This window comes from Oncorhynchus gorbuscha, unplaced genomic scaffold, assembly GCF_021184085.1.
Source record: "Oncorhynchus gorbuscha isolate QuinsamMale2020 ecotype Even-year unplaced genomic scaffold, OgorEven_v1.0 Un_scaffold_5841, whole genome shotgun sequence".
NCBI classification, from domain to species: domain Eukaryota; kingdom Metazoa; phylum Chordata; class Actinopteri; order Salmoniformes; family Salmonidae; genus Oncorhynchus; species Oncorhynchus gorbuscha.
In genome coordinates this window covers 8,367-23,995 of record NW_025749561.1, presented here as the reverse complement: position 1 = coordinate 23,995, position 15,629 = coordinate 8,367, and the positions used below count along the sequence as shown (strand labels likewise).

Sequence of the window (15,629 nt, the reverse complement as noted above, 5' to 3'; positions counted from 1 at the left end):
TTGGTAGAGCATGGCGCTTGTAACGCCAGGGTAGTGGGTTCGATCCCGGGACCACCCATACGTAGAATGTATGCACACATGACTGTAAGTCGCTTTGGATAAAAGCGTCTGCTAAATGGCATATATTATTATTATTATTATTACCTTGTTAAGCCACCTTGTTAAGCCACCTTGTTAGGCCACCTTTGTTAGCCACCTTGTTAGCCACCCACCTTGTTAGCCACCTTGTTAGGCCACCTTGTTAGCCACCTTGTTAGGCCACCTTGTTAAGCCACCTTGTGTTTAAACCACTAGTGATGGTACTAGTGCTGACTCATACTGGCTGTGTGTTCTTCTCTGTTACCGCAGCACTTGCTTGACGTCAAGTCCCTAAAGTATCTCAGCAACCTGACGCTGCACGACCGCATCACCAAGTCCCTCCTCCACCTCCACAAGAAGAAGAAACCACCCAGCATCAGCTCAGTTCCAGGTCAGTCAGTCCCCCTTAGGCACACATCTAGGATCAGTGTATCTTTCCCAAATCATGCCCTTTACTATTAGGCGAGGGTGCCAAACTTAAATCCTGGCGGGCCATGGCGCTGCTGGTTTTTGTTATATCTTTTTAAATTCTTGTCCAATTACGCCCATTAAGACCTAGACAACAAAGTGAGGGAAGTTCCTAACTAATCAGTGACCTTAATTGATCAATCAAGTGCAAGGGAGGAGCAATGACCCGCTGGCCCTCGAGGAACTGGAGTTTGACACCTGTGTATCAGGGGATAAAATACAAAACTGACCTCAGATCAGTGGTTAGGGGTGACATCTCTCTGCTACATGTATCTGGGATGTGTATTGGAAGTGACCAGCTGAGTCCCGCTGACAGTATGGATGTTCTCTAGAACTCTGGGTGTTGTCCCATGAGCTGTCTGTTACAACCTCCTCCCTCTGTCTGTACGCCTGTCCGCCCGCCCAGTGTCGGGCTCCAGCCTGTGACGTCTTTTTAAAACCCTGTCTGTCTGTCTGTCCGCCCACTGTCAGGTCCCAGCCTGTGACGTCTTTTTCTTTTTATCATCCCACCCAAAAGACAACGATGACATCATGTCTGGGTGGGGAAAAAAGTACAATTTAATAGGCCATAAAAAGCATCTCTTATCAAGAACATCCCCATGTCGCTGTCACTTTGGAAACTAGTGTAATCCCTGATGATGAATGTTCAGCTCAGTTGAGCAGATTTCACCACGTCAAAAAGAAAATAATAAAACCCATATGCTATTTTATATTGAAAAGATTCTCTGGCACTTTTGTATACTTTTTAGCCAGTAGTTCGGAAAATAGTGCTCACGAGCCAAAAGTGTTCCCAGAAAATTGCGTACTACATTACATTTAACATTTAAGTCATTTAGCAGACGCTCTTATCTAGAGCGACTTACAAATTGGTGCATTCACCTTATGACATCCAGTGGAACAGCCACTTTACAATAGTGCATCTAAATCTTTTAAGGGGGGGGGGTAGAAGGATTACTTTATCCTATCCTAGGTATTCCTTAAAGAGGTGGGGTTTCAGCTGTCTCCGGAAGGTGGTGATTGATTCCGCTGTCCTGGCGTCGTGAGGGAGTTTGTTCCACCATTGGGGGGCCAGAGCAGCGAACAACATCACATATGTGCTACACGTCATTGCTCTCGCCCTGCTGTGTGTTCATCCTGTGCATCTTGCCTGCTGTCTCATATGACAAGGGGCTGATGCTCAATGGTTGAACTCAAATTGCTGGACTATGTTGGGGGAAAATGTAGGGGAAATGGTGCAGCACACCTTCCAGAAAGAACAGTTACTTTCAATCTAGGTTTAAAAATGACTTTGTAGTCACCAAAGTAAAGGTAAATACTTAAATATGGAAGTCCCCAGCTTCTCTAAGACCAGCTGAGTAGGCTGATGAAACAGAAGGGGACATTGTCAACTCATCTCAGTTATAATCATCCCGTTTATCACAGCCGTAATCATCTCTCCATCCCCTCCCACCATCTTGTCTTTCTTAACTCCTCTGTTGTGTCTTTTCTCATGCCTGGCTGTCTCTATTGCTCCTGGCTCACAGTGGGGGAGGAGGAGTCCCAAATGACTCCCTATTCCCTACATAGTGCACTAGTTTTGACCAGGACCTGGAGTGTGGGGGGGGCATTTGGGACGCAGTATGAGAGTAAAGAGGCGTGACCACCCCCACAACAACAATCCCATATCCCCTAGCCCTGGCCTGTACTCTAACCCTCTCTGGCTGGCAGGAAGCCTGGGCAGAAGGCTGCGAGTGGTGACATCACTTCCCACATCCTGTTGTGTGGCTGATTGCTTACATCTTCTGAGTGGAGTGGGGGGGAAGTGCATTCCTGGCCACCGAAATAGCCACACCACACAGACACACACACACACACACACATACATACATACATACATACATACATACATACATACATACATACATACATACATACATACATACATACATACATACATACATACATACATACATACATACATACATACATACATACATACATACATACATACATATATACATATATACATACATACATACATACACACATACACACATACACACACACACACACATACACACATACACACATACACACATACACACATACACACATACACACATACACACAGTGGGGCAAAAAAAATCAATTGTAAGTTCTCCCACTTAAAAAGATGAGAGAGGCCTGTAATTTTTATCATAGGTACACTTCAACTATGACAGACAAAATGAGAAAAGAAAATCCAGAAAATCACATTGTAGGATTTTTAATTAATTAATTTGCAAATTATGGTGGAAAATAAGTATTTGGTCACCTACAAACAAGCAAGATTTCTGGCTCTCACAGACTTGTAACTTCTTCTTTAAGATGATCCTCTGTCCTCCACTTGTTACGTGTATTAATGGCACCTGTTTGAACTTGTTATCAGTATAAAAGACACCTGTCCACAACCTCAAACAGTCACACTCCAAACTCCACTATGGCCAAGACCAAAGAGCTGTCAAAGACATTTACATTACATTTAAGTCATTTAGCAGACGCTCTTATCCAGAGCGACTTACAAATTGGTGCATTCACCTTATGACATCCAGTGGAACAGCCACTTTACAATAGTGCATCTACATATTTTAAGGGGGGAGGGGGTGAGAAGGATTACTTTATCCTATCCTAGGTATTCCTTAAAGAGGTGGGGTTTCAGGTGTCTCCGGAAGGTGGTGATTGACTCCGCTGTCCTGGCGTCGTGAGGGAGTTTGTTCCACCATTGGGGAGCCAGAGCAGCGAACAGTTTTGACTGGGCTGAGCGGGAACTGTACTTCCTCAGTGGTAGGGAGGCGAGCAGGCCAGAGGTGGATGAACGCAGTGCCCTTATTTGGGTGTAGGGCCTGATCAGAGCCTGGAGGTACTGAGGTGCCGTTCCCCTCACAGCTCCGTAGGCAAGCACCATGGTCTTGTAGCGGATGCGAGCTTCAACTGGAAGCCAGTGGAGAGAGCGGAGGAGCGGGGTGACGTGAGAGAACTTGGGAAGGTTGAACACTAGACGGGCTGCGGCGTTCTGGATGAAGGACACCAGAAACAAAATTGTAGACCTGCACCAGGCTGGGAAGACTGAATCTGCAATAGGTAAGCAGCTTGGTTTGAAGAAATCAACTGTGGGAGCAATTATTAGGAAATTGAAGACATACAAGACCACTGATAATCTCCCTCGATCTGGGGCTCCACGCAAGATCTCACCCCGTGGGGTTAAAATGAGCAAAAATCCCAGAACCACACGGGGGGACTTAGTGAATGACCTGCAGAGAGCTGGGACCAAAGTAACAAAGCCTACCATCAGTAACACACTACGCCGCCAGGGACTCAAATCCTGCAGTGCCAGACATGTCCCTCTGCTTAAGCCAGTACATGTCCAGGCCCGTCTGAAATTTGCTAGAGAGCATTTGGATGATCCAGAAGAAGATTGGGAGAATGTCATATGGTCAGATGAAACCAAAATAGAACTTTTTGGTAAAAACACAACTCGTCTTGTTTGGAGGACAAAGAATGCTGAGTTGCATCCAAAGAACACCATACCTACTGTGAAGCATGGGGGTGGAAACATCATGCTTTGGGGCTGTTTTTCTGCAAAGGGACCAGGACGACTGATCCGTGTAAAGGAAAGAATGAATGGGGCCATGTATCGTGAGATTTTGAGTGAAAACCTCCTTCCATCAGCAAGGGCATTGAAGATTAAACGTGGCTGGGTCTTTCAGCATGACAATGATCCCAAATACACCGCCCGGGCAACGAAGGAGTGGCTTCGTAAGAAGCATTCAGATGGACCTCATCCAGTCTGTTTCTTGTTGTCCGGCACAAGAGAACCCAAGAGGACCCGTCTCTCTCCTCACCCCAACCCTCCATGCTACAGCAGCCAAGGACACACTAGCCTTTTATTCTAGACAGTCTTTTATTATGTTGTTAAAAAGGTTATAAAGATATGACAACAATTTATTCACACCAGACAAAAGCACTTCTCCCTGCTATAAAACAAGCCACAGTACACCAACAAAACCTCTCCTCCCTGCTATAAAACCAACAAAGCCCATGTGCCGTCCGTGTATTTCTGTCTGTTTATACGATGTTTTAATATGTTTTTGGTGAAGTCAATGCCCTGGTATGTATTCACTAGGAACCAAACAGAAGCAAACGAAACAGGGAGGGGCCTACCTGAAATTGTCCAATAGAAATGTTTTCCGTTTGGAGATATTAACAGGTTTTTTTTTTTAATAAACGTTTTGGACTAATGATGGCACCCCTGATCTGTCCTACCACAGGCCTCTCTCAATAAGCTGATGGAGACTCTGGGCCAATCAGAGCCCTACTTTGTCAAATGCATCCGTTCTAATGCAGAGAAGCTGCCCCTGCGCTTCAACGAGGGCCTGGTGCTCAGGCAGCTCCGCTACACGGGTATGCTGGAGACCGTGCGCATCCGCCAGTCAGGCTACAGCATCAAATACACCTTCCAGGTAAGCATTTTGATACAGATGCACAGACACATACTCAAACTCACACACACACACACACACACACACACACACACAAACTAAAAAGAAACATCCTCTCACTGTCAATGAGTTTTTCATCAAACTTAACATGTGTAAATATTTGTATGAACATTATAAACATAAACTGAACAAGTTCCACAGACATGTGACTAACATAAATTTAATAATGTGTCCCTGAACAAAGGGGGGGTCAAAATCAAAAGTATTAGTCAGTATCTGGTGTGGCCACCAGCTGCATTAAGTACTGCAGTGCATCTCCTCATGGACTGCACCAGATTTGACTGTTCTTGCTGTGAGATGTTACCCCACTCTTCCACAAAGGCACCTGCAAGTTCCCGGACATTTCTGTGGGGAATGGCCCTCACCCTCAGATCCAACAGGTCCCAGACATGCTCAATGGGATTGAGATCCGGGCTCTTCGATGGCCATGGCAGAACACTGAAATTCCTGTCTTGCAGGAAATCTTGCACAGAACGAGCAGTATGGCTGGTGGCATTATCATGCTGGAGGGTCATGTCAGGATGGGTACCACATGAGTGAGGAGGGGAGGAGGATGTCTTCCATGTAATGCACAGCGTTGATTTCCTGCAATGACAACAAGCTCAGTCTGAGGATGCTGTGACACACTGCCCCAGACCATGACAGACCCACCACCTCCAAATCGATCCCGCTCTAGAGTACAGGCATCGGTGTAAGGCTCATTCCTTCGACGATAAAAGCGAATCCGACCATTACATTTACATTTAAATCATTTGGCAGACGCTCTTATCCAGAGCGACTTACAAATTGGTGCATTCACCTTATGACATCCAGTGGAACAGTCACTTTACAATAGTGCATCTAAATCTTAAAGGGGGGGGGGGGTGAGAGGGATTACTTATCCTATCCTAGGTATTCCTTAAAGAGGTGGGGTTTCAGGTGTCTCAGGAAGGTGGTGATTGACTCCGCTGTCCTGGCGTCGTGAGGGAGTTTGTTCCACCATTGGGGGGCCAGAGCAGCGAACAGTTTTGACTGGGCTGAGCGGGAGCTGTACTTCCTCAGTGGTAGGGAGGCGAGCAGGCCAGAGGTGGATGAACGCAGTGCCCTTGTTTGGGTGTAGGGCCTGATCAGAGCCTGGAGGTACTGAGGTGCCGTTCCCCTCACAGCTCACAACCCCTGGTGAGACAAAACCGCGACTCGTCAGTGAATAGCACTTTTGAAGAGCACTTTTTGCCAGTCCTGTCTGGTCCAGCAACGGTGGGTTTGTGCCCATAGGCGACTTTGTTGCCGGTGATGTCTGGTGAGGACCTGCCTTACAACAGGCCTAGAAGCCCTCAGTCCAGCCTCTCTAAGCCTATTGCGGACAGTCATAGCACTGATAGAGGGATTGTGCTGTGCGTTCCTTGTCTAACTCGGGCAGTTGTTTTTGCCATCCTGTACCTGTCCCACAGGTGTGATGTTTGGCTGTACCGATCCTGTGCAGGTGTTGTTACACGTGGTCTGCCACTGCGAGGACGATCAGATGTCCATCCTGTCTCCCTGTAGCGCTGTCTTCGGCGTCTCACAGTACGAACATTGCAATTTATTGCCCTAGCCACATCTGCAGTCCTCACGGCGCTGTGTAGCATGCCTAAGGCACGTTCACGCAGATGAGCAGGGACCCTGGGCATCTTTCTATTGGTGTTTTTCAGAGTCAGTAGAAAGGTCTCTCTAGTGTCCTAATTTTTCATAACTGTGACCTTAATTGCCTACTGTCTGTAAGGTGTTTGTCTTCTCGACCGTTCCACAGGTGCATGTTCATTAATTGTTTATAGTTCATTGAACAAGCATAGGAAACAGTGCTTAAACCCTTTACAATGTAGATCTGTGAAGTTATTTGGATTTTTACGAATTATCTTTGAAAGACAGGGTCCTGAAAAAGGGACATTTCTTTTTTTGCTGAGTTTATATATACACACACACACGCACACATACACAAACATATATACATACATGCACACACACTCTCATCCCTAATTTACCCCATCTACCAGTCTGTCTCACATCGTAGACATTAGTCAGTGTTAACCTGCCGGTCTTCTCTCCTAGAAACACTCACATCATAGACATTAGTCAGTGTTAACCTGCCGGTCTTCTCTCCTAGAAACACTCACATCGTAGACATTAGTCAGTGTTAATCTGCCGGTCTTCTCTCCTAGAAACACTCACATCGTAGACATTAGTCAGTGTTAACCTGCCGGTCTTCTCTCCTAGAAACACTCACATCGTAGACATTAGTCAGTGTTAACCTGCCGGTCTTCTCTCCTAGAAACACTCACATCGTAGACATTAGTCAGTGTTAATCTGCCGGTCTTCTCTCCTAGAAACACTCACATCGTAGACATTAGTCAGTGTTAATCTGCCGGTCTTCTCTCCTAGAAACACTCACATCGTAGACATTAGTCAGTTAATCTGCCGGTCTTCTCTCCTAGAAACACTCACATCAGACATTAGTCAGTTAATCTGCCGGTCTTCTCTCCTAGAAACATCAGTCAGTGTTAATCTGCCGGTCTTCTCTCCTAGAAACACTCACATCGTAGACATTAGTCAGTGTTAATCTGCCGGTCTTCTCTCCTAGAAACACTCACATCGTAGACATTAGTCAGTGTTAATCTGCCGGTCTTCTCCCCTAGAAACACTCACATCGTAGACATTAGTCAGTATTAATCTGCCGGTCTTCTCTCCTAGAAACACTCACATCGTAGACATTAGTCAGTGTTAATCTGCCGGTCTTCTCTCCTAGAAACACTCACATCGTAGACATTAGTCAGTATTAATCTGCCGGTCTTCTCTCCTAGAAACACTCACATCGTACACATCAGTCAGTGTTAATCTGCCGGTCTTCTCTCCTAGAAACACTCACATCGTAGACATTAGTCAGTGTTAATCTGCCGGTCTTCTCCCCTAGAAACACTCACATCGTAGACATTAGTCAGTGTTAATCTGCCGGTCTTCTCTCCTAGAAACACTCACATCGTAGACATTAGTCAGTGTTAATCTGCCGGTCTTCTCTCCTTGAAACACTCACATCGTAGACATTAGTCAGTATTAATCTGCCGGTCTTCTCTCCTAGAAACACTCACATCGTACACATCAGTCAGTGTTAATCTGCCGGTCTTCTCTCCTAGAAACACTCACATCGTAGACATTAGTCAGTGTTAATCTGCCGGTCTTCTCTCCTAGAAACACTCACATCGTAGACATTAGTCAGTGTTAATCTGCCGGTCTTCTCTCCTAGAAACACTCACATCGTACACATCAGTCAGTGTTAATCTGCCGGTCTTCTCTCCTAGAAACACTCACATCGTAGACATTAGTCAGTGTTAATCTGCCGGTCTTCTCTCCTAGAAACACTCACATCGTAGACATTAGTCAGTGTTAACCTGCCGGTCTTCTCTCCTAGAAACACTCACATCGTACACATTAGTCAGTGTTAATCTGCCGGTCTTCTCTCCTAGAAACACTCACATCGTAGACATTAGTCAGTGTTAATCTGCCGGTCTTCTCTCCTAGAAACACTCACATCGTAGACATTAGTCAGTGTTAATCTGCCGGTCTTCTCTCCTAGAAACACTCACATCGTAGACATTAGTCAGTGTTAATCTGCCGGTCTTCTCTCCTAGAAACACTCACATCGTAGACATTAGTCAGTGTTAACCTGCCGGTCTTCTCTCCTAGAAACACTCACATCGTAGACATTAGTCAGTGTTAACCTGCCGGTCTTCTCTCCTAGAAACACTCACATCGTAGACATTAGTCAGTTAATCTGCCGGTCTTCTCTCCTAGAAACACTCACATCGTAGACATTAGTCAGTGTTAATCTGCCGGTCTTCTCTCCTAGAAACACTCACATCGTAGACATTAGTCAGTTAATCTGCCCGGTCTTCTCCCCTGTAAACATGAAACAAAGAGTGCAAGTTTCAGTCACTCATTAGCGACGACGTTAACATTTTCCTTCTGTCCAAAGGTGGTGTGGACTCGAGCCCTGGTGCAATTTCCTCTATTCCTCAGTAACCTCCGAGTCATGTCCTCTGTTCCTCAGTAACCTCCGAGTCATGTCCTCTGTTGCTCAGCAACCTCCGAGTCATGTCCTCTGTTGCTCAGCAACCTCCGAGTCATGTCCTCTGTTGCTCAGCAACCTCCGAGTCATGTCCTCTGTTGCTCAGCAACCTCCGAGTCATGTCCTCTGTTGCTCAGCAACCTCCGAGTCATGTCCTCTGTTGCTCAGCAACCTCCGAGTCATGTCCTCTGTTGCTCAGCAACCTCCGAGTCATGTCCTCTGTTGCTCAGCAACCTCCGAGTCATGTCCTCTGTTGCTCAGCAACCTCCGAGTCATGTCCTCTGTTGCTCAGCAACCTCCGAGTCATGTCCTCTGTTGCTCAGCAACCTCCGAGTCATGTCCTCTGTTGCTCAGCAACCTCCGAGTCATGTCCTCTGTTGCTCAGCAACCTCCGAGTCATGCCCTCTGTTGCTCAGCAACCTCCGAGTCATGCCCTCTGTTGCTCAGCAACCTCCGAGTCATGCCCTCTGTTGCTCAGCAACCTCCGAGTCATGCCCTCTGTTGCTCAGCAACCTCCGAGTCATGCCCTCTGTTGCTCAGCAACCTCCGAGTCATGCCCTCTGTTGCTCAGCAACCTCCGAGTCATGCCCTCTGTTGCTCAGCAACCTCAGAGTCATGCCCTCTGTTGCTCAGCAACCTCAGAGTCATGCCTCTGTTGCTCAGCAACCTCCGAGTCATGCCCTCTGTTGCTCAGCAACCTCCGCATGCCCTCTGTTGCTCAGCAACCTCCGAGTCATGCCCTCTGTTGCTCAGCAACCTCCGAGTCATGCCCTCTGTTGCTCAGCAACCTCCGAGTCATGCCCTCTGTTGCTCAGCAACCTCCGAGTCATGCCCTCTGTTGCTCAGCAACCTCCGAGTCATGCCCTCTGTTGCTCAGCAACCTCCGAGTCATGCCCTCTGTTGCTCAGCAACCTCCGAGTCATGCCCTCTGTTGCTCAGCAACCTCCGAGTCATGCCCTCTGTTGCTCAGCAACCTCAGAGTCATGTCCTCTGTTGCTCAGTAACCTCCAAGTCAAGTCCAACATCTGAGTCATTGTTTCCACTTCTTTCTGTGTTTCAGTTGGCTTGGTGATTGGGATCAGTTGTATGCAACTTATTGTGCTATTCATTGAGCAAACAATGGCATCTGCTGTAAGAAATTACTTGCTTGCGATTTGAAGTGGTGGTCATATTGTCTCGAAGACTAAGTTTGATGTTTGTATGATAGTATTGTGGGACTATTAGGACAGTGCTCTTAAGTTAGGTTGCATTTGAATATGACTAGTTGGGTACAGTAATGTCACAATAATGTTATAGATTGTCTAGTGTCTAGCTTGTTACTGTACTTTTAGCAAATCCTTCAGTTTTATAGTAGCATCACCTTTTATTTTCGTGTATTGCTTGTCCTGTAAGGAACCGTTGAACTAGTGTTTACAGCTGTGGAAGCCAAACATTAGATCACCGGGAAAAACCACTGTGATGGAACGTTTGTAATACACAACCTTGACGGTGAAACGAGAAGGAATGCCCCGCCCATACGCTCATTAACTTACTCACAACACGAGATAGTTTTAGCCTCAGCCTGACATTGTCATTTATCTGAATTCCCCTGACAGATTAGAGCTGCGGTCCTCTGTGATGATGAAAAATATCTGGTGCGCGTGTCATCTTCTGAAGACTGTCCTGATGTCATGGTGGAGAACAGGGCCTCTATAGTCTGTAATGAAACACTCGGCCCTGTGGGGGTAATTATAAAAACACAGCATCTGTTTCCCAGTCAGTCAGCCACACCCCTACAGCTTTCACCGGTTTCCCAGACTGCCCTACTGTGTTGACATCAGACAACGGTCCTCCGTTTGGAGGAGTGGCAGAGTGAATCTTTTTTGGGATGATGTTAGTTAGTCTCCCTGTAAATATCACCATGGACTATCCCTAAAACCACATGTGCCCCAAACTGGATCTTGTCCTCAGACTAGCTGGTGATGTCACTTAGAAATGAACAGCTCCAATCCTCAGGGGCTGCAGTGTTTTGTGCTCCCTGTGACAGATTCAGACCAATGGAGAGAAGGCCAGTCAAACAGCTGATCAGTACATAGAGAAGAGTCAACCAGTAGAGACAGTGGCCGTTGAGGACTGCCTCCTACATTTATAATAACCATTTTGTGTGTGTTTCTCATTTTCCCTCTACTTGCCTGGCAGGATTTCATCCGCCACTTCCGTGTGCTGCTACCCGAGGGCACCAGTGCCACCCAGGAAGGCATCGGACAGTATCTGGGCCAGGTGGACCTTGCTCCCGATGGATACCAAGTTGGCAAAACCATGGTACTATTCACCCTACTGCCTGTCACTATAGTATATTTAAACCATTGTACTATTCACCCTACTGCCTGTCACTATAGTATATTTAAACCATGGTACTATTCACCCAGCTGCCTGTCACTATAGTATATTTAAACCATGGTACTATTCACCCAGCTGCCTGTCACTATAGTATATTTAAACCATTGTACTATTCACCCTACTGCCTGTCACTATAGTATATTTAAACCATTGTACTATTCACCCTACTGCCTGTCACTATAGTAGATTAAAACCATGGTACTATTCACCCAGCTGCCTGTCACTATAGTAGATTAAAACCATGGTACTATTCACCCAGCTGCCTGTCACTATAGTAGATTTAAACCATGGTACTATTCACCCAGCTGCCTGTCACTATAGTAGATTAAAACCATGGTACTATTCACCCAGCTGCCTGTCACTATAGTAGATTAAAACCATGGTACTATTCACCCAGCTGCCTGTCACTATAGTATATTTAAACCATGGTACTATTCACCCAGCTGCCTGTCACTATAGTAGATTTAAACCATTGTACTATTCACCCTACTGCCTGTCACTATAGTATATTTAAACCATGGTACTATTCACCCAGCTGCCTGTCACTATAGTAGATTAAAACCATGGTACTATTCACCCAGCTGCCTGTCACTATAGTAGATTTAAACCATGGTACTCTTCACCCAGCTGCCTGTCACTATAGTATATTTAAACCATGGTACTCTTCACCCAGCTGCCTGTCACTATAGTATATTTAAACCATTGTACTATTCACCCTACTGCCTGTCACTATAGTAGATTAAAACCATGGTACTATTCACCCAGCTGCCTGTCACTATAGTAGATTAAAACCATGGTACTATTCACCCAGCTGCCTGTCACTATAGTAGATTTAAACCATGGTACTATTCACCCAGCTGCCTGTCACTATAGTAGATTAAAACCATGGTACTATTCACCCAGCTGCCTGTCACTATAGTAGATTCAAACCATGGTACTATTCACCCAGCTGCCTGTCACTATAGTATATTTAAACCATGGTACTATTCACCCAGCTGCCTGTCACTATAGTAGATTTAAACCATTGTACTATTCACCCTACTGCCTGTCACTATAGTATATTTAAACCATGGTACTATTCACCCAGCTGCCTGTCACTATAGTAGATTAAAACCATGGTACTATTCACCCAGCTGCCTGTCACTATAGTAGATTTAAACCATGGTACTCTTCACCCAGCTGCCTGTCACTATAGTATATTTAAACCATGGTACTATTCACCCTACTGCCTGTCACTATAGTAGATTAAAACCATGGTACTATTCACCCAGCTGCCTGTCACTATAGTAGATTTAAACCATGGTACTATTCACCCAGCTGCCTGTCACTACAGTAGATTAAAACCATGGTACTATTCACCCAGCTGCCTGTCACTATAGTAGATTAAAACCATGGTACTATTCACCCAGCTGCCTGTCACTATAGTATATTTAAACCATGGTACTATTCACCCAGCTGCCTGTCACTATAGTAGATTTAAACCATGGTACTATTCACCCTACTGCCTGTCACTATAGTATATTTAAACCATGGTACTATTCACCCAGCTGCCTGTCACTATAGTAGATTAAAACCATGGTACTATTCACCCAGCTGCCTGTCACTATAGTAGATTTAAACCATGGTACTATTCACCCAGCTGCCTGTCACTATAGTAGATTAAAACCATGGTACTATTCACCCTACTGCCTGTCACTATAGTAGATTAAAACCATGGTACTATTCACCCAGCTGCCTGTCACTATAGTAGATTTAAACCATGGTACTATTCACCCAGCTGCCTGTCATTACAGTAGATTAAAACCATGGTACTATTCACCCAGCTGCCTGTCACTATAGTAGATTAAATCCATGGTACTATTCACCCTACTGCCTGTCACTATAGTAGATTAAATCCATGGTACTATTCACCCAGCTGCCTGTCACTATAGTAGATTAAAACCAAGAGGAAGGGATAAAATTGAGACTTTTTAGTCAAGATATCAACAATTGTATCCAATTGTCTTGTTTTCTCTAGTATATTGTACCCCAAAGGGGATACGAGGATTTGCCACAAGGCACTGATCTGTTTAATTTGGCAAATTTAGACTAGCCTTATCTATAGAAACGTTTGTGGCCAAATGCACATCCTTAAAACACAGGTGCTGGGCTAATGAACTATACTACAACAGGACAGACATGCCTTGCATTGTCCTTATAGTTAGAAGAAAAAATGGTCTGTCATGTTTGTCTTGAGTGGTAGTTGACCATCAGTTTCAGTCACCACAGGGGGGGTGGAGATTCGGCCCTGCTTTAGGTTATTGAACTTAGTTAAACAGAGAAACAGAAAAATAAGGAGCAGTGACATTATATTACCAGCACTGTAGTCTTTCTGAGAGACAGGATGTTATAAAGAACATACCCCAAGAATGGACACTACCTCTGACACACACACACACACACACACACACACACACACACACACACACACACACACACACACACACACACACACACACACACACACACACACACACACACACACACACACACACACACACACACACACACACACACACACACACACACACACACACACACACACACACACACACACACACACACAGACGGATAGATGGATCCAGCACTATTCCTTTGGTTTGATGTCTATAATTAGCAGCTCATAGCTCCCATACCTGAAATTCTTGTTGCTCCTGTGTTTGGTCATCCAGGGAGGGGGAGGTCCATACTTGAACAGTGAGAGTGTGTATATGTATGTGTGTATGATGTGCCACTCATTGTGTCCACTGTCAGGTGTTCCTGCGGGAGGTGGAGCGTCAACGACTGCAGGCGTTGCTTCACAGGGAAGTCCTGAACCGTATCGTCACTCTGCAGCGCCGCTTCAGGGCCCTGCTGGAGAGGAAACACTTCACCAGGATGAGACTGGCTGCCACAACTATCCAGGTAACCACCTTCCCTTCTTATAGCCTCATCACCCAGGGACAGGGACAGTCTCCTTCTTATAGCCTCGTCACCCAGGGGCAGGGACAGTCTCCTTCTTATAGCCTCGTCACCCAGGGGCAGGGACAGTCTCCTTCTTATAGCCTCGTCACCCAGGGGCAGGGACAGTTCCCTTCTTATAGCCTCGTCACCCAGGGGCAGGGACAGTTCCCTTCTTATAGCCTCGTCACCCAGGGGCAGGGACAGTCTCCTTCTTATAGCCTCGTCACCCAGGGGCAGGGACAGTTCCCTTCTTATAGCCTCGTCACCCAGGGGCAGGGACAGTCTCCTTCTTATAGCCTCGTCACCCAGGGACAGTCTCCTTCTTATAGCCTCATCACCCAGGGGTAGGGACAGTGTCCTTCTTATAGCCGCGTCACCCAGGGGCAGGGACAGTCTCCTTCTTATAGCCTCATCACCCAGGGGCAGGGACAGTCTCCTTATAGCCTCGTCACCCAGGGGCAGGGACAGTCTCCTTCTTATAGCCTCATCACCCAGGGGCAGGGACAGTTCCCTTCTTATAGCCTCATCACCCAGGGGCAGGGACAGTCTCCTTCTTATAGCCTCGTCACCCAGGGACAGTCTCCTTCGTATAGCCTCGTCACCCAGGGGCAGGGACAGTCTCCTTCGTATAGCCTCGTCACCCAGGGGCAGGGACAGTCTCCTTCTTATAGCCTCATCACCCAGGGGCAGGGACAGTCTCCTTCTTATAGCCTCATCACCCAGGGACAGTTCCTATCTTATAGCCTCATCACCCAGGGGCAGGGATAGTTCCCTTCTTATAGCCTCATCACCCAGGGGCAGGGACATTCTCCTTCTTATAGCCTCATCACCCAGGGGCAGGGACAGTTCCCTTCTTATAGCCTCATCACCCAGGGGCAGGGACAGTTCCCTTCTTATAGCCTCATCACCCAGGGGCAGGGACAGTTCCCATCTTATAGCCTCATCACCCAGGGGCAGGGATAGTTCCCATCTTATAGCCTCATCACCCAGGGGCAGGGATAGTTCCCTTCTTATAGCCTCATCACCCAGGGGCAGGGATAGTTCCCTTCTTATAGCCTCATCACCCAGGGGCAGGGACAGTCTCCTTATTATAGCCTCGTCACCCAGGGACAGTCTCCTTCGTATAG

At 46.5% G+C, this 15,629-nt stretch overlaps 1 protein-coding gene across 1 annotated transcript; it reads left to right on the top strand.

The window, feature by feature from the left end:
* Positions 1 to 456: 456 nt before the first annotated feature.
* LOC124029233 (unconventional myosin-IXAa-like) lies at positions 457 to 14,463 on the top strand (the record flags this gene model as incomplete). The annotated part of the gene is made up of 4 exons (XM_046341009.1): positions 457 to 469; positions 4,833 to 5,024; positions 11,320 to 11,442; positions 14,314 to 14,463. Coding segments are annotated over exons 2-4 (447 nt in total), but the record flags the coding sequence as incomplete, so codon positions are not given.
* Positions 14,464 to 15,629: the final 1,166 nt, after the last annotated feature.